The 22178-nt window shown below is 35.2% G+C and overlaps 2 protein-coding genes across 3 annotated transcripts; one reads left to right on the top strand and one right to left on the bottom strand.

Annotated features, from left to right (window-relative positions):
* Positions 1-1692: 1692 nt before the first annotated feature.
* On the bottom strand, positions 1693-5930 carry LOC116160571 (odorant receptor 94a-like). 2 transcript variants are annotated; one of them, XM_031473796.1, is made up of 4 exons: positions 5798-5930; positions 4574-4678; positions 2158-2313; positions 1693-2109 (listed from the first exon to the last, which is right to left on the bottom strand). In XM_031473796.1, exons 2-4 carry the CDS (start codon positions 4634-4636, stop codon positions 2056-2058), a joined length of 273 nt encoding a protein of 90 aa, XP_031329656.1. In that variant the 5' UTR covers positions 4637-4678; positions 5798-5930; the 3' UTR covers positions 1693-2055. The 2 variants fall into 2 exon arrangements, with proteins under 2 accessions (XP_031329656.1, XP_031329655.1); XM_031473795.1 differs by lacking the exon at positions 5798-5930 and adding an exon at positions 5488-5514.
* An 8731-nt stretch (positions 5931-14661) lies between these two features.
* LOC116164266 (odorant receptor 94a-like) lies at positions 14662-20614 on the top strand. The gene is made up of 5 exons (XM_031478413.1): positions 14662-15407; positions 15453-15552; positions 19897-20001; positions 20050-20205; positions 20254-20614. Exons 1-5 carry the CDS (start codon positions 14662-14664, stop codon positions 20308-20310), a joined length of 1164 nt encoding a protein of 387 aa, XP_031334273.1. The 3' UTR covers positions 20311-20614.
* The last annotated feature ends 1564 nt before the right edge of the window (positions 20615-22178 follow it).

The following is a 22178-nucleotide window of genomic DNA, read 5'->3' as shown; positions in this document are numbered from 1 at the left end:
CACACACTCGGCTTGCCGAAATTACACAAGACTCTAATCTATTAGGGTTCGTAAACAATGCTTACACCACTTGTAAATCCTCGTTTTACTCGTAGCAGACTCACCATAGGCCTTTGTTAACATTACACACTTTGTTGCGCCTTATTTCATTTTTTACGCCAAATTTGATACAGATTCTTTGATCCATTTTTTTAATAAACGAAGATCACCGAACTCATAAAAACACGTCTAAGCTTAGCGGCTGCAATAAACAAAGTATACTATGAATACAGCATGTATACCAACATTGACAATCGGAGGCTCCAAACCCGCGAAATTTAAAAATTGTCGTTACTTTCTGTACACTCCTCGTAAATTGCCTTTTGTGAAAAAACTGAAACGCAACCACTATTTTCAATATTGACTTAAATAAGACGTTACTCCAACCCTGTGTGGAAACGGGGAAAGAATATTTCCACTGCAGAAGTGTACTGCATGCGGTAAGAATCCGCTAATCAAACGCATATCTCCCCGTTTTGTTTTTATGTTTCTCGATTTTGATTTTTATGACGTGTTATTTGGGATTTTTTCAAAACAGTATATATTATTTTTTAGCGTATTTTCCTCATCAAGTGAAAAATCGCTATTGGCTGCACTTTGTCGCCCATCCGTCCGTCCGTCCGTCTGCCCCTCACACGTTCTCCTTTTAACCACAGAACCGATTTGGGCGATATGGGGCTCATTTGAAAGGACTTGGTCCAAATATTCCGTACATACCGATATTTTTTTGTTTTGCGCATGCGCAGTGTCAAAAATTTGGTTTAACGCATGTGCAATGCTAACTTTTTTATTTATGACGTATTTATTTCAATGAAACTTTATATGTAAACACTACGAATATAAGTAAAATTAACGACGTTTTCAAAATTTTATTTTGCGCATACGCAATGCCAACTTTCTTATGTATGAAAGCAGTTAAATGAAATATCATATGTACTTAGGCACCTGGAATGAAACTAAATTTAAAATTACTGTTTACGCATGCTGTATGTATGTTTTATTTATGAAGGTATTCAATGAAATTTCTAATGTAGACACTGCTCAACGCTATTTACGAAAGCATTTATAAAATGTTCCATATGTGAACACTTCGAATAAAAGTAAAACTAATGCCCATTTCAAAATTTGTATGTATTTGTATACACTCCACTATTTTTCATTAAACTGTATAGACTTCGACGATAGGCGGTTCATTTGAAAGAGAATGGGGTAAGGATCTCGTGCCTACCGGTATTTTTTTCCAGTCCTAGGAAAATACGACTTCTTCATTTATGTTTGCATAATGACTTTTTAACTTGTTTTGTGTGGGCTATACTCGTCAGCCAAGTGGTTCACAATATATGTCAAAGTGCAGCCAATAGCGATTTTCACTTTGAGGAAAATACGCCAAAAACAAATGAGAGTGAACATTGGTGGGTACCAAGGACCTACATTGCTATTTTACAGAACTAAGCAATGGTGGTCACAAGTAATCTAAATGAAAATCTCCTTGTGGTATCAATTTGAACATAAGTAAAGTGAATCTATATGTTAAAACCACACTCCATGACTGTGATGATTATTCCGATTTGTTGTCTAATGAGTTTCTAAATCAAATCAAATAATGCATGAAAGTACACGTCTATTTCACTGTACCTAGGTATTAAAAGAAAGTAAGTGAACGTAAATTTATTGTACAGTCATTACATATTGTATTTACTACATAACGAACCTTAAACACACGAGATGCGATCTTTACCACACGAGGCAAATACGAGTGCAGGATTCATGCAAGTATGAAATATCGATTTCGAGAGAGTGATGCACGAGGAATATTTCCAATTCCAACCCCTCTTACTCAAAGATAAATTTACATACAAACGAATCGAACTGCACAAAATATTCTTAAAGTATTTTAGAAATTACTTATCAGCAAAAAAGTTCATAATATGATACAGTACGTAAACTATATTGGTTGTGCACGAGTTTCATTTTTAAATGACACCTGTATAAATGTGATTCTATGCCGTGCGTAAATTAGTGGTACAGTTGGTACAAAACCATTGCATAAGAAGCAGCAGATTTGATCACCTAAAAAAATAATTACAATTGAGTCAATTTCATCATTCATGGACTTACTGAAACTAATGACGAAAGGGACAGGTTTATAAATTTGCCCGCTGTTAACACCAACGGACGTTTAGAACGTTCCATAATAAGGAATAAATTTCGGCGCACTTCTGGGCCACAATATATCCATTCAGTCATGTAACAGGCGTCCAAAACCATAGCGCTCTAAAATATCATTTAAATTTGAATTACAATTACGTTTCCTTGGAATAACAAAACTAAATACTAATTGTTATTTGCGAAGAGTTGCAGCATTTGTGATAGATATTTTGATATATAAGTATACTCGTCGCAAATTAAATACGATGAAAGAATAAGAAAAGTTTTGTACGCAAGCTTTGGCTATAATATTGTTAACTCAAGTGAGTTGAATCTTTATTCACGCAAAAAACTTTTTTGCCTTTGAATATCGAACAGTAGGTATAAAAAGGCAGTTTTTATGCACAACCCTATCCCTAGTTATTTCGTAATTTATTTCTGAAATGTAATTTGAAACGAGCAAAATTGATCTCAGTATTTATTCTGTTTTCTCATTTCGAAGGAGCTCAAAAACGTGCTTGTAAATAAATTATCCTATAATTTTATGAAACTTCGATTTACTATTATTCTCAAAATATTTGATCAGTCAAAGCCTATACTTGTATATCTATGCAACTAATTTTCGGATAGAAAACTGAACATGAAATATTTGAAAACAATTTTTCACACATTGTTGCCTGTTTAATTATGCTGTTAATGAGCGAAGTGGAAACTGAAGAGACGAAAATTATTTTTGACTAAAATTAAAAGTTGAGTACTCGAGATTATAGAATTTTGTTAAACATTGTATTGATTACAGTTTCTTCATATACAGGCTGATTCAAATTCAAGACCCACCATGGTGATCTCGAAAACTGTACGAGATAGGTAGGTAGTTTAAATTGGCAAAGTTGCGTATTTTGATGCTTAACAAAATGCCGGTTTGAAACTCAAAAAATTCCCACTACTTTAGGATCCTGAAAAAAACGAAATTTTGCAAAACCTTTTTTTTTTTACAGAAGTTATTTAAAAAGATATTTCAAAATATACATTATTATGGCCAGTTTCTTGCATCTGCAAGATGCTAGTTTTAAATTTTAAGTCTGACGTTTCGTCTCCAGTTAACCATCATCAACTTTATTTTTTTCTTATGGAAGTCATTTTTACTTTTTGTGTCATTTGATAGAGCATTTTTCTGATTTCAAAAATGTAAACATCACTTTTAAATATTGTTAAAATATCTTCTTTTTTGCCTGGCAAACTTTGCCTTGGGTAGTGGATGTTCGTAGTTTCTTGCGTTTTTACGAATTAATAACGCCATTTCTTATTAAAAATAGTAATATTTACATTTTTGAAATCAGAAAAAACTGCTCTTTAAATGACATAAAAGTAAAAATGAACAATGGCATTATCTGTAATTTAGTGGAAAATCGTGGAAGCTTATTGTAATTTCGATTCTACTTTCTTATATTTTAATTTACAGTGACCTACCCCAGCGAGGTCGACGAAAAAACCTGGTATGCAATTCATGTAAATCCGCGATTTAATGGTTCGTTCGAACTTCGAATTTAGTCCACTCGCTGAGCTCGTGGACTAAACATCTCACTCACTAATAAAACGCCTCATTTATACAATCATTGCATATAAATAACTATAACTGACCTATACGCATTTATTGATTCCATCCCTTAATATAAGGTTATATGAATGACATCAGTAAAAACAATAGAAATAAACCGATACAACGAAATATCGAAGGATCCTCAGTATTACAATCACTTTAACGACAATTTATTTTAATCTTACATAATACATTTAATTCATGTCTTGGTCATTGAGATAATGCTCTTAATCTGGTTCCCAAGGATATCAGTGCAAGAATAACGATTTTGACATGTTTTGATCAAAATTCATGTGTTTGCCAAAAATAGATCAAATTCATGTTTTGGTCATTGAGATAATGTTCTTGGTCTTTTTCCCAACGAGATTGGTGCATAAATATCGATTTTAACATGTAAAAAATAATTTTGGGTACATTTTGCTCTAAAACTTTTGAGCTATGACCACAGAGAAGAGTTATATTGAATTGTTATACATCTAACAGTCATAGGGAATGATTATTCCGAAAGTCCGAACTCGATACATGACCTAGGGAATGAAATATGTTGATTTCTATTATATTGAGCGCGCAGTTTTTCCTGTTCCCGATTCACTCGAAGTCCTATAACTTTTGTTCCTGTTGAACCAGTTTCCTAAAAATCGCGTCCGACCTTAATGTCCAAAGTACCCGTACATCAAATTTCAACCCAATCGGCCACTTTTAAAAAGAGTTAGAGCGCACACGGACGGACGGACGGACGACAATACAAAACTATAAAGGATCTGAGGATCCTTAATAACGCTTTACCTGAATAGTAACTTCATTTCCGTAAGCGCAATACAACGTGATCTGAAACATAAGTGTACCCATAACGCTCAAAGCAATTACACATTCCAGGCTTCCAGGTTCCGACTGAAACAAAGTGTATATAATGTATATGTAAGTATATGTATAATAACTCGTAGGTAGTAGTTATTTACTAAAAACTAATTAAAAACATCAAATGATTCATTTAAAGAATAAAAAACAAAGAATTTAAGCGTTCTTAGCGTAGCAGCATTCCTTGAGGAAAATTAGTGTAAAATGATGTAAGAGATTATAAGACTATTCTGTTAAATGTCTCACTGAATACTTGATTGATAAAATCGTCACCATTTTTAAATACGATTTGGAATAAGCTTCCCACATTTACAAGTTGTGCTGAAGAATAATGGGGACAACATTATTTTTTGTCATGCAATCCCTCCACGAAGTAAGCGACAAAACATGGATAATGATATAATGTTGATTATTGTTCTCCTCAGGTAATAAAATAATTTATGGAGGACGTCAGCCTAAATAATGCAAACGTCTTTGACCCAAAGAAATCAATGGAGGCAATCCCTACGTACCTGCGTTATGATGAACGTCGACAATGTAGTCACATGTAAAGAAGACAAAAAAGAATGTCAAGAATCTGATTGATTTCAAATTACAAAATCGGAAGAAAAAAGGAAGTGGGATATTGGAAGAAAAAAATCCTATAACTGAAATATCACAGGCACCAAAATAGTCAGAAGTCAGTTATTCGACAACTTTTGTCAGCCTTTTGGGATTTTTATTGGTGCTGTATAAGTTTAGTGAAGTTTTCTCTTGTTATTTTACTTTTGGCACTTGGCTGGCGCATTTGGGGATGTATTCTAAGGCCGTTTTCGGCATGTTAACAAAAATTACGCATTTACCTTTTGACTTTGTATAATCATTGTTAGGCTTCTTACATCCTACTTCTGATTTACTTTTTTCTTCATTATTACCTGCCGAACTGTGCTTTCTACATCGATATTCCTGACTGGAAACCTCAATTTTTCTCAATATTGCGCAAGAAAAATTCACTTGGGGAAGTCCGCTGCCATCTTATGAAGTCAAGCAAATTCTGCTTCAATTCTATCAACCGTTACCTGTGACCTACGTACACACGAAGTTTGTTGAATTACACTTCCATAATTGTTCCTCAATTATAATAAGTGTTAACGAACCGTTTGGAGAACTTACTCATGTAAACTACTTGCTGAAGAATTATACTTATCGAGACCCGATTTGAACTACATTACTGATGATTACTTTTGTGTGACCCCGAGAATTCATTTGTATTAAGTTTTTCAATTTACCGAGACTCTGTCCGAAGTCGATATCTACAAGTTTTAGCATTGAATTTAGATAAATTCAATGGTTTTAGGTACAAGATTTGTCTTACTTCGAAGGCGATTGGCTCATATTATCTTGTTTATGTTTTGAATTATTGGGAAATTAGTTATTTGTGCATCGTAATAGTTATTTACATTATTAGTGCGGGAACCGTTATTTTGTAGATGAGCGCGAAGTTTGGCGGCGCGAGTGCGCAACGCGCACGAGCGACGCATCTCGCGCGAATCAAGCAAATACTGTTCACGCACGTAAAATGTATTCTATTTTTTGCACGGATTAGTTAAATCGAATTTATATAAATTCAAATCCTTTTCGCGAAATTTTTGCGACATTATAATTCTTTTGAAAAAATCAAGTCCTCTATGCCGATAAAGTAGAAATTTAGAAATTTAAAATGTCAATTTATTGTTCAAAACTTCTGGTTTAAGCTTATTTTTGCCCGTGTACTACAGGGAATGATGTAAACTGTATTTATATTTTCTTTTTTACTATTCCATCATACTACTTTTTAGTTTATGATCGGCACTAAATAGATAATTTCGTTGAATTTTTAGGCAATAGGTAGTGCGCGAAAGTAGATAGTCAATTGTAAAATTGACGTTCCCGACGTTCGTGTTTTATTGGGAAAACGCGATTTAGAACGAAGGAGTGCAAAAAGTAATTTTCTTGAATTTAACATCACGTTTATGCTTTTATACCCCGAAGATTGTAAGGATAATCCGTGGTCGATCAAAATTTTGCTTTGGCAGTGTAAAGTCATTCGAATTATTGATTATTTATTTATTGTCTCTCTCTTGTTCTGGGTTCTCAACAGGCTTTCGGCCAATTACAGAGTGACCCGCATATTGTTTTTTATAGGTGCCCCTGCAGACGGTCTTAAGTTGCTCTATACTACTCTGGTATTTACCTTACAGATTAAAGAAGGAATAGCCTCTAAATCTCCGAAGTTTTTCAAGATTCCTAAAATCTAAAAGTTTCTATTAATATTCCTATATTCCTACGAAGGTTTTATTAAAATTTGCTGGGATGACTTTGAGGACGACGAGACGAAATGACCTTTAGGAAAGGTTCTAAGAAATTTTCTAAAAGTGCTTTTCAGGACAAGGGAATTTATAAAAAAGAAAATAAAAGGAGGGCGCATTTCTAATACTCATACAATTGCCAAGACGATTTCTCTTTGTTTGCCAGGTACGATTTCAACATTTGTATACAACGACCTTTGAGTCGTGTAGCAACTAGCGGCACAACAGTTGAGACTATTTACATTGGTTAGTGTCGTCGCATTGGTGCCGGTGCTTTTCGATTTTCATAACTCGGAACTATGTAATCTGATTCGTGGTGCATTTGTGCCTTAAAGAGTGATTCTACTACTTACGTTTATAAACGTGAATCCTGAAAGGCAGATACCACCAGCACTGCATAAGAATTGACTTAAAAACACATAAGAGAATATCTGCTCGATTTGTTGTGTAAAGCTGCAAAATATAAGGTTTATAGTATTTTACATTATTAGCCAGGTAAGTGAGTCTGAAGCCTGAAGGCTCGCCAGTCAATTTCTCCTATCGCCAGTAAAAACTATTACCTGGCTTATAATGTACAATATTTTATTTGTTACTCATTTGTAAACAATAGTAAACGTAAATTATTAGTTCTTAAATTGATTTCGAAGAAATGTCTAAAATATCATATTATCCATGTAACAGAGACTTCGCATTAATTCTGGCCAATGAAATTACTAGCTACTAACTTGTAAAATTTTTAAAATCAACATTTACAACTGAGTAACAAATAAATAATATTACATGCACATAGCTATGGACTGACCTGATTACAGCGAGGTGATGAGTCGAACAGTCGCACAAATCGCTGAAAATTTGTTTATCATGTTTTCTGTACAAGTTGATGCTATCGGGATTTTCATTGCGAAATGCTTCGGTCACAGAAATTATAGTTTGGCGTAAAATAGCAAAATATGCGGCGCACAGGCCCATCATTCCCGTCGATAAATTATCGAATCCGAAGCTTATCCAAGCGGCCGAGAAAAGAGCAACGCCTTGAAAAACGTACGCCAGAATATAAACCATGACGGAATACTGTTTGAAGTCTAACGGAAACGGAAACGGCGTGGTTCTTCCCTCTTTCGAAAAAAACGGAGCCGATATCAAACAGACGTACGATGTCATGCCGCTACAAAAAAACAACATCACCACAGCCGTTGCAATCTTAATAATTCTTTTGAGATAATGGTCGAACTCTTCTCTGTGGTAAAAGAAGTGATGGGAACGAATGAAATCCAAAAGCTCCAAGAAAGCCGGCATTTTAACACGGAAAACCGTAAATTTGAGTGAGCAATTGAGCATGGCTGTAAACAGGCACCACCCTAGAATTAGCTGTTTAAAATCTTTCACGACCATTGTACTCAACAGCAAAGACACTGCGAATAATATTATAATTCCACAGGTACAGAACCCGTAAATCTGGTACAAAATTGAGGCATTTCTTCTTGGCCAAAATCCGGCAGTTTCCAAAAATAGTCTTTGAAACTTAAATGCGTCAGTGTTTTGTGAAATCCCCATTTAGGAAGAAAGATGAATGCTATTTTTCCAAAAATAAAACTTGTATATGCACACTAACTGAATTGCGTATGTAAAATGTAATATAAACTCTAATCTTTTATTATCTAGTATACCGCTCCATGAAGATTGGAGTAAGTAATGGGGTGAATATAGAGCGTATTACGAATTCTTGTCAATATTTGAAGCACGACGAATAGTAATGCATAGATAATTTTATCGAAATCGTCCAGATGTGAACGTTTACGGTAATGAGATAAGTAGTAATTTATATTCCTGAACGCACGTTCTACAAATAGGCCCAGCTCCACTTCACCTTTCATAAACTCTTAATTTATCTTGATTTATTTATTTATCTCCTAAGTACTTTCTTCACTATCAAAATTCAGATCTGATTTAAGTCCAAATTCATCCACTTGTACACTTGCAGAATGGGTCTCAAACCTGGTACATGAAGGGCGTAGAGTTTACCCCCGCTCATAATGCATGACACTCAGACACTTTGCAGAGGTTAGAGCAATACGTGGAGTGTTACTTCTGAAAATTTAATTGATAACTCTGACAAAGATGAACTTGTAGTTTAGAACGAAGTTACATCTCCATCTCCTGTACCGAAGACTCAACGTCTTCGAGCCTTCAAAGAGTTTGCCGATTATGACTTCACCAAAGTTCGATCACCAAGTGTAGGCAGCGTCGTCGAAACAAAAACGTGTCCTTATACTGCAGTTCCCATAAAGGCAAAAAATGACCCCCACTTTTTTATGGAAATACACTTTTTGAAGCACCAGGAATCCGAATCAAACAAGTATAAATTGTGCACATATACCTACTCTTGTGCAGATAAAGCGCATTTTTTTAAACCGAAATAGCTGCGTTATAAAGCCGTAGCATGCTATATTTATCGATGGTTTCTTCCATGGTAGATGATTAATGAGAAGGGGGCTCTTCACACATAAACATTTTAAGGTCGCCTGGCATACATTCAAAATCTACGCAATATAATGCAAGAAGAATCAAGCCCTTAGAGAAATTCCTGCAACATTTTCGAGATATTCACAATTAGGTTTTTACATCGCTCCGGTATTCTCGTCTAGACATTCTTTCTGTCCTTTGAGAGTACTCTCCTCCGACAGTCCGTTCTGCAGATATTTGCACTGAAAGTTTTGATATCACCAATAGATATATGTCTCGTCCTGACGTTCCACTTGCTCTTCATGAGTATCCCCTCCCGACACTTCGATATTCGCTTCGACTTCACCAATAGATGTGTCTCGTCCAGACAATTCATTTTGCCTTTTTGCGTACTTTCTTCCCACAAACCGTTTTCGCGAGCGATATTCCCTCTTTAAGGTTTATTCCAGACGTCCCAATCGCCCTTTGTTATTACCCTCCTCCGACAATCTATTCTTGAGAGATAAGGAATTATTTACTTCGGATCACGATATGAGGTGGAGGAGGAGAACAATGGTTGGTAGAAATTAATTCCTTTCGTTGAAAACTTTCATTAGAGTACTATGAAATTGGTTTTACCCTCCCCCCTTCCCCGTTTTGATAAGAAGTCAGAAAGAAGGCGGGTAGTTAGCAGAATACAGCTCCTTTTGTGGAGACCTTTAAAACCACGAAAGATAAAATTAATTTCTACCCCCTCCCCTCGGTGAGACGTTTTATTGGAATACCATGAAGAGTAGAACGTGTTACCCTCAGCACCCCCCCCCCCCATTCTTAAAGATTTTACTTGGCACCACATGCGGGGGGGGGCTTGGGGTTGATAACCGTCTGGCACACATTGAAGGTATAGGCTACGTACGAACGCAATAGCACATTTTTTTTTAATTCTTAAAAAATGCGCTAAAAAATCTCGATGATATGTATTGGTCTGTCGGTCTATCTGTATGCACTCTCATTTCTGGCTAAACGGCTGAACCAATTGGAACTAAATTTGGTACACATATTTTTAGGCATAAAAGAGCATAATCGCGCAAGCGCAGATATGTGGGAGGTAGCTGTGCTAGTCACAACAAATTTTTTATTTTTCAGTCAGAGGATTACATAATGCGTTCAAACCCCTGTTGATAAAAATGGTATGTCTTTTCACTTGTGTGATCTGGATACAACGTATAAGAAAACAAGATAACTTCTTTAAAACGAAAACGATTTTACAGTAAATTTATGTCTCATCATTGGCGAAAAGAGAAATCGGTAGGTATCAAGATATCATGATACAGCACAAGATCGGGTTTGGATACAAAAATGAAATAATAATCTCTCATATTACAATATTAAGAGGGTAGAAAACCCAATTTGGAAGTTCTAATACCAATTTATTTTATTATCAATTTGAATCGCAGTACAAAAAATATATCTGAATTGATTCTTGATGAGATGCGCGGAATTAGCATTAACTCATTAAAGAAATGTATGGAATTTCATTCATATAAGACAAAATAACTAGAAAGTAAATTAAAGAAAATTTACCGATTTTAAAATTCGAATTACGCACTTTATTTAATTACCATTAATTAACAATAAATGTATAACAATCTTGAAATGAATTGATTTATAACGGAGCGAACTATTTATTACTTTGGCGTTGAAATTGGAACTGTCTGAAACGCAATTCGATTTACTTATATAGCAAACGCTTCCTGTTTCTCGAAAGTTTTCGGATACTTACGAACGCTTCCGAGTATTCTAAAACGTTCTCAAACAAACACGTCATATTTCCCGGAAAGATTACGCAACATCCGCCTTCTTTTTTTATTGTCGATGACTAATCTTTAGTGGCACGAGATTTCTGGAATATTCGCTACCAATATGCATTTATATGCACTAGTATACTGAGCCGAATTGCCTTCGAGATATTTAAAAGCGTGTATGACTTTAATGCAAGAAGTACTGTCTCTAGAGAGTTATTTTCTTTAAAATTCTATTGATTACGTTTATGTAGACAAGGATTGTAACTTGATGAATCTCACATGTACGAATCGCGTCTATGCATTTACAGGATCAGATATTTTGAAATCGAAAACTTGAAAGTATAATACCTACCGTTACGTACCCAAGTACCCAAAGCGTAAGCTGCGTAACGCCCCATTATAATAACAGTAATTAACTTCTAATGAAATGGTCCATTTCGTGACTAAAGTACGTAATCCAATTTTGTTTAACTTTTCGTTATGTGCTCGTCTAAGCGGGAGCCTGATCCAAGTAGTAATTCTAATAGCCCATGACTACATCGTCTGCACTTAAATGACATTAAACCTTCACTAATTAAATACGTTAGTACTTATTGTATTCAAATTACTTCAATTATTGAAGTAAGGGAATTATTTCAATGACTTTAAAGGAATCATGCAGTGTAACGCTACCTATTTTCTTTCTTTAATTTCCTGTTTCGTGACCAGTCAAAAGTGTCAACAACAAGTATTGTTTTCTATATGGGAAACAATTATTATACCTTATTCAAATACTCTGTTTCGTCTTCGATTCAAAGAATTGTATTTTATGACAAACAGTTTGTTAATTCGATCCATACGCAGGGCAGGATTGGACAGGTGGGATACAGTAGGACTTTCTTCTCCCGGACCCATCTCAAATCCTCCTGAGTACTTTTTTGGATTCTACAGCCAAAATTGATCAGAAATACTTTCATTCTGGTAAGATCTACAACTTCTGTCCGTGCTAAATTTTAAAAGGAAATAACACATTCTACGAATTAATGGCTCCATCGCCGTTTACGGTGGTAAGATCTGGATAGTTATACATTTTTTTAATTCTATAAGACAACATTTATTAGAAATCGTCCTTTTCTGGCACATCTGCGACAAATTTTTTCTTTGCTAAGTTTTAAAGGATAGTGATGGTCTAATGGCCGTTTGCACCGACACATTTAAGCGGTGCTTTTAAAATCCATGGCAACCATTGACCCAATAATCGTTGCCATGGAGATGGATTTTAAGCTCCGCTTAAATTTGTTGGTGCAAACGGCCATTAGCCTTACATACTCTACTCTTCGAATTGATAACCCTCTCTCTGATAGTCTGATTATGGTGGTCAAATCTTGTTGTAAGAATATTTTATTTTCGGAATGCTATTTGGCCCTTTGAAAAATATATACAGGGAGATCAACACTTTTTAGTTCGGTGTACCACTCAGTTCTGGTGCGTTCTATTACGTAAAAAACATAATAAAATAAAATAAACATTTCAACATGTTACTTCAGCAGCAAAAGCGAAATCTTAATGTTTTAATGTAGAAAAAAGCGATCCTTAGATTAGAATTTTCATAATGAACTTCAAATGTCTTACGAGTTGCTACCTATTATCTACGAACATTTCATATGCATTATAAATATTTCCACTTTATATTCCTCGTTGTTTAAACCCAATGAATATGTCATTTGATCGAAACCGTCCAGATGGTTTGTTTAAGAAGGTTATATAAAATATTTGATTGTCACTCTTACCATTTACGTATTGCTTTTATGTTTGCTGTCCAATATTGTTGGCTGAGTTGGCTTGTAAGAAAGTAGCTTCCTTTGACGATTAAGAGTAAGTGACAGTATCTATAGTTAAATTTAAAATAGAAATTAGATTTGTGGAATGCAGCAACTTATCTTCCCCAAAGCACCAACCATCATTTATTTAACAACTCTTGCTACTTACTTCACTTTGAATTTTAGCAATTTTATTGCTTCAAAAGGTTTATAGATTTTGGACTTCAACTTCGACTAAATTTACACGTTGATTTTTCGCCTATTTATAAATAAACTCCTAACATCTTATAACGACTAATCAAGATCTGTTAATCAGTAAAAAATCCACATGACATTTATCTACTTTTTACGGAGCAAAAATCACGTTATAAATTTATTCATCAAACAAGGACAAAAAATTACTATGCAAATTTTTTTTCTTCGCAAAGCATCTTATACAGGGTGAGTTTTTTTCATTTTGATTATGGGGATCTCGTAAACCATCAGAAATAAAAATTAACTTAAGTGGACCAAGTTATGCATAATTTTATCCAGATAAATTTTTCCATTCATAGTTTCTTGAAGTTCCACAAATAGGGGAGTTGTAGCCAAAAAACTGGAAAAATTTCGGTTTTGAAAATGTGCTAGGTTTTTTTCAGATATAAAAAAATAGTAATTCTTCCTCAGCTTTCTGATAGTGCTAAAATTTTTATCACTTGTGAGTTTCGAGTAAATCATATAAACTTTCTTATTTCTTATGGACGCCATATTGGATTGTTACGTCATTTGATAGAGAAAAAATGTATTTCTTATGGCAATAATTCCATGCTTGATTGTGATTGAAACCAAATGCATTGTCTCGCATGGTCACCATCGACACGGTCTTGGTATTAATGCCATAAAAATACATTATAAACTTAAAGACAAAAATTCAAGGTTGATTGCCAAATGAAATACTAAGTGTTTAGTATCACTGATTTTGTAATTTTTGTCTCTATAGAATGAGGTAAAAATCGAATATGGCGTCGATAAGAAATTAGAAAGTTGATGTGATTTACTCGAAACTCACAAGTGATAAAAATGAACGCTAGCACATTTTCAAAAGTGACAAATTGCAAAAGAATTGATTTAAAGTTTACCAATGTTTAAAGCCCCCTTGAAAACGTTACCAAGGTACTCTTTCTTAAATTTGAGAGACACCCTTTCTGGGAGAAAATAAAAGCATCTTACCTTTCCTAAGTAAAAATGTTCGAAGTTAAAATACTGCACCCCAGTAGTGGGTATTCTTTAAAATCGCCCAAAATCGAAATTCAATGCCCATGGATATGTATAGCCACTATTGCCACTTTCAATTAGTTTCTACCCCTCATTATTGAATAAGTATAATTACTTATTCAATGCCCTCATACGTTCCTATAAACCTACCCCTATTCATACTAGTGATTTTCCGCACATCACGATAGAATGAGGGCGAGGGGAATTCAATCCGATAAATCTTCATGTTACAGGAATGTTTTTATTGTAGATACGTACTGCAAACCAATTTTCTGCGATTTTCGACTATTTCCAACAGGTGAGTAGTGCATAAATCAAGCCACTCTATAGCTAGACGATATTGTTAAAGAAGTTTGTTTTAGCTAACCGTGTTTTCGATTGCCATCTAAATGGCAGTTTCGTTAAATACCGACGCGTTTAAAATTCAAAGACTATGCCTGATTTTTAGTGGTATGTGGCCAAGCAGAGATTCGAGCAGACTTTATCGTTTTTATGGCGATGCTCAATATTTCATGCTCTTCGTTTTTGGTTTATCGCTGCTACTCGGAATCTTTATACTGGAAGATCTTGCTGAGATTGTTCAGGCGTGGGCTACGTTTATTGCCGTTATTAACTGTTGCGTTAAATTTTCAATATTTTATTTTAAAAGACCAGTGTTTTTAGACCTCTTAGATTTTCTCAAGTCGCCCCATTTCTTTTACCACAAAGAAGATGTAGACCACCATCTCAAAAAAATTATTGACTTTGCCATAGCAGTCGTAAAGTTGTTTCTGTGCAGTTGCACAATTACCGTAATTTGCATGATCACAGCCCCTCTTTTTGCCAAGGGAAAGCGAAAGACACCCTTCCCTTTTCCATTGGATTTCAAGAAGCACTCATTGGCAATTTACGTTTCGGTATACATGTATCAGAGCGTGGTGTTGGTGGTGGCCGGCTCCTCAAGTGTCGGATTTGATAATCTGTCTACAAGCATGATGGGTCTTTGCTCTGCATACTTCGCAATTTTAACGGAAACTATCATATCGACGACACGAAAACTACAACGTACTAGAAATATTCACAGTTACAAGAAGTTTGACAAGGAAATATACCATGACCTAAGCAAATGTATAGAACATCATCTCGCTGTAATTAAGTAAGTTCACGCAAATGTTACACTTTCCATTCATTCAATTTATAGATTTACTGAAACTATCGAGCACATATTCTCTTACGTATTTCTGAGCCAGTTTTTATCCAGCGCGTTTGGAATCTGCCTCACCGGATTTACATCGGTATCCGTAAGTTGATAGTGAGAAAAATACAAAAATTAACTAATTAAATGGAGCCTAACTAGGCCATATGCATGAAATAGAATAGGGAGATGGATATACAATCCAGTCAATCGAGTAGCGTAGATTTAAACACCAAAGTATTAATAGCTATTCTGTTCTGTTATTGACAATTGACATATTTCAGAAGGTCGTCAAGTTTGGCAATACTGGGAACAGGCCCCGGGCTATGTTTTTAGCGCCCTGGGCTACACTTAGCTTGGCGCCCCCATAACTAATGTTTATAATAGTTACATTATGTACTTAGTGACCGAGCTTCACAGGGTTATTTATCTGTATTAATTTTGAAACGAAATGCACCAAGAACCACAGAGGAGAGGAATGTCCCACTGGCAGAAATAAACAGCTTTTTACTCCAAACGTTGAATGATAATTATTTTGGCACATTTCGTTTGACAAAAATTATCCACAAGTCCAGATCTAAATTGAAAATAAAAAATAATTTAGCATATCTTGCCGCCCCCAGAAAGTGGCGTTCTGAGCTATAACCCACTGCCCAGTTAACGCATTTATAACCCGGGGCCTGACTAGGAAACAAGGTTGTGCTACTGCGATCCTGCCCCAGTTTGCTTCATATTTTCAGATATTTATTGTTGCCGATTTCCTTCTTTGCAAGATATTGAAAGAAAGGGCCTTCATTCCTCACCGTTTACATTCATATGTGTTCAGAGTGTTTTAACTTTCTGATCAGAATCACTAAAGTTTTCGTTAGAGATATTCATAGTGTCATTCCGAACACATATTTGAAACTGTATTTTTAGAATTGATCTTACTTGTGTGATATATTTACTCCATCTTGCCTCCGATCTTTAGAGATGATTTTGATGATCTGACATTGGAAGCAGGATTATGTGGATATATAACAATACAAGCATGTTGAGATTTAAATGATACTGCTTCCCTTGTTTTTATGTGGCTGAAGTCAGCAACAAAATTCAAAAATATTTACTTTGAAAAACCGATATCAACTACCAAGTTGAAAATGTTCAATTTTACACTGCCCCTAGCAACACAGTTCCGTATAAAAAGCGTTCTGCAATCTGCGGCCCGTCACGATGTTTGCAAATTATAAAATTGAATTGTATCGCATGTCCTAATTTGTTTGATACTATCAGCTGTTTTTAAAGATAAACATTTGCGGTTTTTGCGACCTTGGCCCACTTCTTTGTGAAACCACAAACAGAATCAATCTACTTGCGTTTGTTTTTAAATAGTAGGCTATGAATTCATGGAGATTCTGTTTTGTTTATTGTATCCATGGTAACTAAGGCAGCCGATAGCAATCAATAAAAATGGCTGACGGTAGAAACATGTCACTTCAAAATTTTGAGAAATATGATAAAATATATAATTATATAAAAAAATATAGAATGATACATCAATGTAATCACGATAAAGAATGCAAAAAATTGGCGTTAAAATATACAGGGTGTGACATTAAAAAATACCAAGTTTGGGTCGAACCACAGAAATTGTTTTTTGACTACGCCACTGGATTCTACGTAAAAATATCTAAAATAAGCAATTTTTATCTTTTCTATCTTACATCGGTAAGTAAGATATAATAACATCCCAAAAGTCAAACTTTTCGTTTTCATCTCAGAAACAAACAAGATTGTGTCTGTCTGTATTAAGTTTCACAAAAAAGTGGCACGCCGCAAGTCTCTGTCTTTAAAAAATCAGAGCTGATATACTGATATACACTGCATCAGTCTCAACCAAAATGAGGCACTGTACATTTTCTTGAGCGGGTCACTAATGGTTTTATGATTTTATTTGAATGTTTTCGTTTTGTTGTATTATTTTGTATACTTTTTATGTCGATAATATAACGTGAGGTTAGTTCGGCGCTGTAAAACTCAAACCCCGCCGCATAAACGGCCAGCTAGCTCAGATTCTTAATTAAAAGAAGGGCTCGAGATGAGAATCTTCCACAGCGGTTTGTTCGTTTGGGCATATAACATAAGTTTTTGATCTTTGGTAGTCACTAGAAATGATTAGTTGAGCGCCACCCAATTTTGCACAAATTCTGACCTCTCCTGTATAGAAATTGGGAAAACACAAGAGAGCCAAATAATAAATTCACTACGAGCAATTCTGATTTATTAATCCTGACAAAACGGTGCAGGATCGGCAAATAAAATGTATCTTCAATACGACAATAACAAATACTTTAAATGACAAAAATAATCCCCAAATAAATTCATGAACACTTCCCTAATAATTACGTTACCAGACCCCTACAACAATGATCGAGCAAAAATGTAGTTAAGATTTCAATGATTCAAAGATTGAATTAAGTTAACCCGAATAACAACTCATATAGGCAACACTGGGTACAAGTAAATTAAAAATCTTACCTTGAATAACACATACGCTGTCTTCTCCGAAAAAGAGCTCTCCTTCGAAGTTCCAGTTCTGTAACACAAAAACAAACCCCAAGCTACAACGCTCGGAACGATTATATGAGCCGGAAGGGCCAAAAATAGCTTACTCGTAGCCGGCTCGTTTACCCATACGTTAAATACAGGTGCGTTGCTCTTGAAGAGAGCCACGACCTCAAAACACTAGATGCGAACAAAATACAAAGCTCCGATCATAAATCGTCGGAAGGTTACACTAGATTAACGGTATTGAAGCAAATAAAAAAAAGGTTGTGTAAAAGATCGTATCTTCCGAAAATTCCACCATCAGCTGGTCGCTCCCGGTATCGTTTAGGTGTTAGCGCTTATCTACTCGGTGGTACGCCGGATAGCTGCCGGCAATCAACAGGTGTTCGTACTCCGGAATATTCGCAAGATGCAAATTCATTTACATACAAGGATTCGTCTGTACAAGGATTGACCTACTACATGGATTGACCGGTACAAGAATTCGTCTACTACATGGACCCCCTGAAATCGTCAGGAGGGTAATGAAAAATACTTAAATCAATGAAATATGGAAATTATCCAAGAGGTTGTGAATATGTAGGTAGGGCGATGAACTTCCACCAGATATAGCCTCACAACGGAGAAAACGGCTTCTGAGTTACTCTACTCGACAACGCCAATAAACAGGTAAAATTGCCAGAGATTTTACGTGAATGATGGCAAATATTACCCACTGGTTTTAGAAGAATTCACAATGCCACGCTCTACAAGTACAACCTCGTTGGCTTTAAAACGGAAATGAAGTGAAAAAATTACGCGATTCTGCGCGAGGAAAGAAGCACGCGTACAAGTGACGCCATCTCACCTATATCCTGCCTAACGTAGCAAGCGGTAATTTTGAAATTTGAATATAAATAAACTAAACTGTTACAATAATAAAACATCAAAATTTTCTGAATGTGAACTTTGTATACTGTGGCCTGCAGCTATATGTGGAAACTTTAGAATGGCCCTTGATGATAAATGGGTTGGACATGGCTGTTGTGGACTATATCCCTACGTATGGTATATAATACGCATAATTAATGTTTGGCAGATATTGCTAAGTTTGAATTAGATAAGCAAAACCGACCCTAAATGTATAACATAGGTAAATACCACGGAAAGTGGTTGTATTACAATCAAGTAGACTGTTTTAGTGATTTAATGATATAACCGAGGTGCGTACTTACAATAGGTATCATTCGATGATTTGCTTAATTTATTAATAGGCCAAAACGGAGCATTTAAGGTAATTCTTTTGGATTATTTAAACGTATACTTACGCTCTAATAGCCTTCCCTTCCTAATTTATAGGTATTTGTGTAATGTTCACTCATTAAAGCTTGCTATGATAGCCGAATTACTATAAGAGTTGAAGTGCTTAAAAGTACAGATATATATCACTGTTTTAAATACTATTTCAAATGAGAAACGTTTAAATGTGCACAAATAATTATTTATACAGACTGGCGCATCGACAAGGAAATATTATGAATTGTTTCGAAAAGTAACACATCTATTTTACATTCTCTTCATCCCTTGGCGTTATTACCTTAAACCCTCAATTTTTAATTGGTTCATATAATAATAATCGCCGTTTACTGGACTACACAGTTTTAAGATTTAAAATAGCGCAACACATAATTTTGGTTGTAGAATGTAAATGCAAATCCGAGAATGCAACTGCAAAAATATAAAACAACTTGTTGTCTAGTCACGGTTGTAAAGTGTACCCCACTGCCCAATGTAAAATGCAACTGAATATGCTGAAGATTCCATCCTGTATGAATTTTAACTATTAGTATTACTGCTTTATTTTGTGCACTCAACAAGTCGTACGTGCCACAGTGTACTGAGATAATGTAAACGTGTGTTTCAGTCCAAACCCGGAAGTGTGGAATTTATGTTTGCCTTAACTTTCCTATGTACACTTATGTTCCAAATTACATTGTACTGTTCGTACGGCAACGAAGTAACGCTTCAGGTAATTAATGTCATGGTACTGTATATCATATCCCAATATTATTTTCAGAGCTATAAGGTCTTGGAAGCGTGTTACATGACGGAATGGATTTACTGTGGCTCTGAAGTTCGCAAAAATCTCTTCCTAATAATGGAGCGGTCCAAGCGACCAATGGTTTTGACGGCTGGCAAATTTATTAATCTATCACTTACATCACTTGTTTCAGTAAGGTTAACACATTCTTTTAGTCGACCTTTTACATTTTAATTGCAGGTGTTTAGGTCAGCCGCTTCTTATGCAGTGGTTTTATATCAACTTTATAATGCATAATCTCTTATATGCACAATAGCGGCAATCTACCGAACTGGCAATCACCGACACCCTTTTGCTGTATTATACGCAAAATCTGCACTGTTAGTCAGTTTGGTACATGGAAGTTTAGAAGTATACCTATGTATCTAGTACAGCACATGGTAATTGTATTAATATGAATCAAAAGGTACTTATTCGTAAATATAATATAATTCAGTGGTTCACAGGTTCCCACCCTTTTAGACACTGCGGTCCTCTTTTTGGATTTGAGCATTTTGCCAACCCCCCTGTGAATTATAATTTTTTTTAAATACACAATAAAATCGTCTACAATAGTTGATTCCAAACCAGTTCAGGTATCGCATTAACTGAGTTGAACTATGTAATGTACAAGGTTTGTGTTTCCTTATTAAATAAATAACTGTAACAATATTTGTTTTTGATTTTTCGCTTGTATTTCGTGACTCTCTCGAATACATTGTGCAACCCCCTCATCCTCTGAATAATGTACGTAAGTTACTTAAGAGGATTAATAAAAGTGTTGCGTTTTATTAAATAACACACTGGGTGCAATTACAAACGTGTATTAATAATAGAGAGACTAATTTTATAACGTACTTCCCTTTGGGGGAGATTTTCTAATCCTGTTTACTAAATTTTATATTCAAAGGTTACTACGCTGTAAGTTTTTATAAGGGGAGTTTGGTAAAGACGTCATGTTGGTGTGGTAGCGACAAGATTGTCGGTGACACCAGATGACGATGAAGGTTGATAAGATTGTCTATTTCTCTTGCTTAACGAAATAGTAGATTGGTAAGCCTTTACTACGAGGTACACATACTATTTTACTTTTTCTGAATACCTCTAGTGTTTAATGTAAGCTTCTAACCACGGGTTTAAAGCTAACGTAAATTCTATCCATATTAATTCACCCCTGTAAAATCGATTAGCTAAATAAAATTTACCCCAAGAAATCTGAGCACAGGAAAATTTGTAGGTACTGCAGATCTCGCTACAAAACTTCCTTTCCGGAATATTGTACCAATTCACTCAGGCTTTCAAATTAGCCCTTGTCTTAATTGGCTACTGACTTTTCTAATACCTCGAGTGTGTATGATGCACAATGACCAGCACACTCGATTATTATGTGTATGAGAGTAGATCCATGGTTAGATGATAGAAGTAGTAAAACACACCCACCAGTTTCAAGGTTCATTTCAATAATAAAGCGTAACAATTTTACAAAAATTTGATACGAGGCATGCTATTTTTCGTCAATGTTTCTCTCTGATAATCTATTGTAGAATGTGAGAGCGGCAGCCCTCCTTTTTAAGTTCAGAAGTTTATGTTGCCTGTTAAGGGAGTAGCATCCGTAGATACAAGGTTTTATTGTCTGCACATTTCCATGACGTTGCATTTGCGTAGAAATGTTTTTACTAAAATGCTAATTTATAATTTCCTTAATTTCTCCTATTTCCCACACCAAAATAATAATAATATATAATTTATTCACCATAAAACAAAATCAAAACTCTACAAATAACACACATTCCTATTACGTGGTGAGCCTCCTCCCCTATGTCTTTACTGTGGGGAACAGATCACTGTCGAACACATTTTACATGTGTGTCCCCAGTTGGCGATCAGTAGGGGACGTTTTGAGCTACCTGCGAACCCACTAGAAATGACCCGAACAGCTGGAAATATCAGAAAATTAATAGCTTTTTTAAAGGAAATTGATGTATTCGGAAAACTATAAGTAGTTTTGGGTAGGTTAGACATATAATAGGCTAATGACCTTAGCTGTCGATGCCTTTAATAAAAAATAAAAAAAAAAAAAAAAAAAAAAAACACTAATAAGAACTGGGAAAGGGACTGCATTCAGT

Source organism: Photinus pyralis, unplaced genomic scaffold (assembly GCF_008802855.1).
Source record: "Photinus pyralis isolate 1611_PpyrPB1 unplaced genomic scaffold, Ppyr1.3 Ppyr1.4_LG1, whole genome shotgun sequence".
Lineage (NCBI taxonomy): Eukaryota > Metazoa > Arthropoda > Insecta > Coleoptera > Lampyridae > Photinus > Photinus pyralis.
This window is presented reverse-complemented; position numbering and strand designations above follow the sequence as displayed.

Bases quoted from the DNA above. Each gene is read 5' to 3' on its own strand.
- LOC116160571 (XM_031473795.1), bottom strand. From the start codon at position 5,508: ATGATTATACAAAGTCAAAAG. The intron at 2,314-4,573 runs GTAAAGCGTTAT...ATGATATTTTAG, and splicing joins GAAATGAAGTTACTATTCAG to AGCGCTATGGTTTTGGACGC. The intron at 2,110-2,157 runs GTAAGTCCATGA...TTATTTTTTTAG, and splicing joins CCCTTTCGTCATTAGTTTCA to GTGATCAAATCTGCTGCTTC.
- LOC116164266 (XM_031478413.1), top strand. From the start codon at position 14,662: ATGGCAGTTTCGTTAAATACCGACGCGTTTAAAATTCAAAGACTATGC. The intron at 15,408-15,452 runs GTAAGTTCACGC...TTCAATTTATAG, and splicing joins CATCATCTCGCTGTAATTAA to ATTTACTGAAACTATCGAGC. The intron at 20,002-20,049 runs GTAATTAATGTC...TATTATTTTCAG, and splicing joins GCAACGAAGTAACGCTTCAG to AGCTATAAGGTCTTGGAAGC.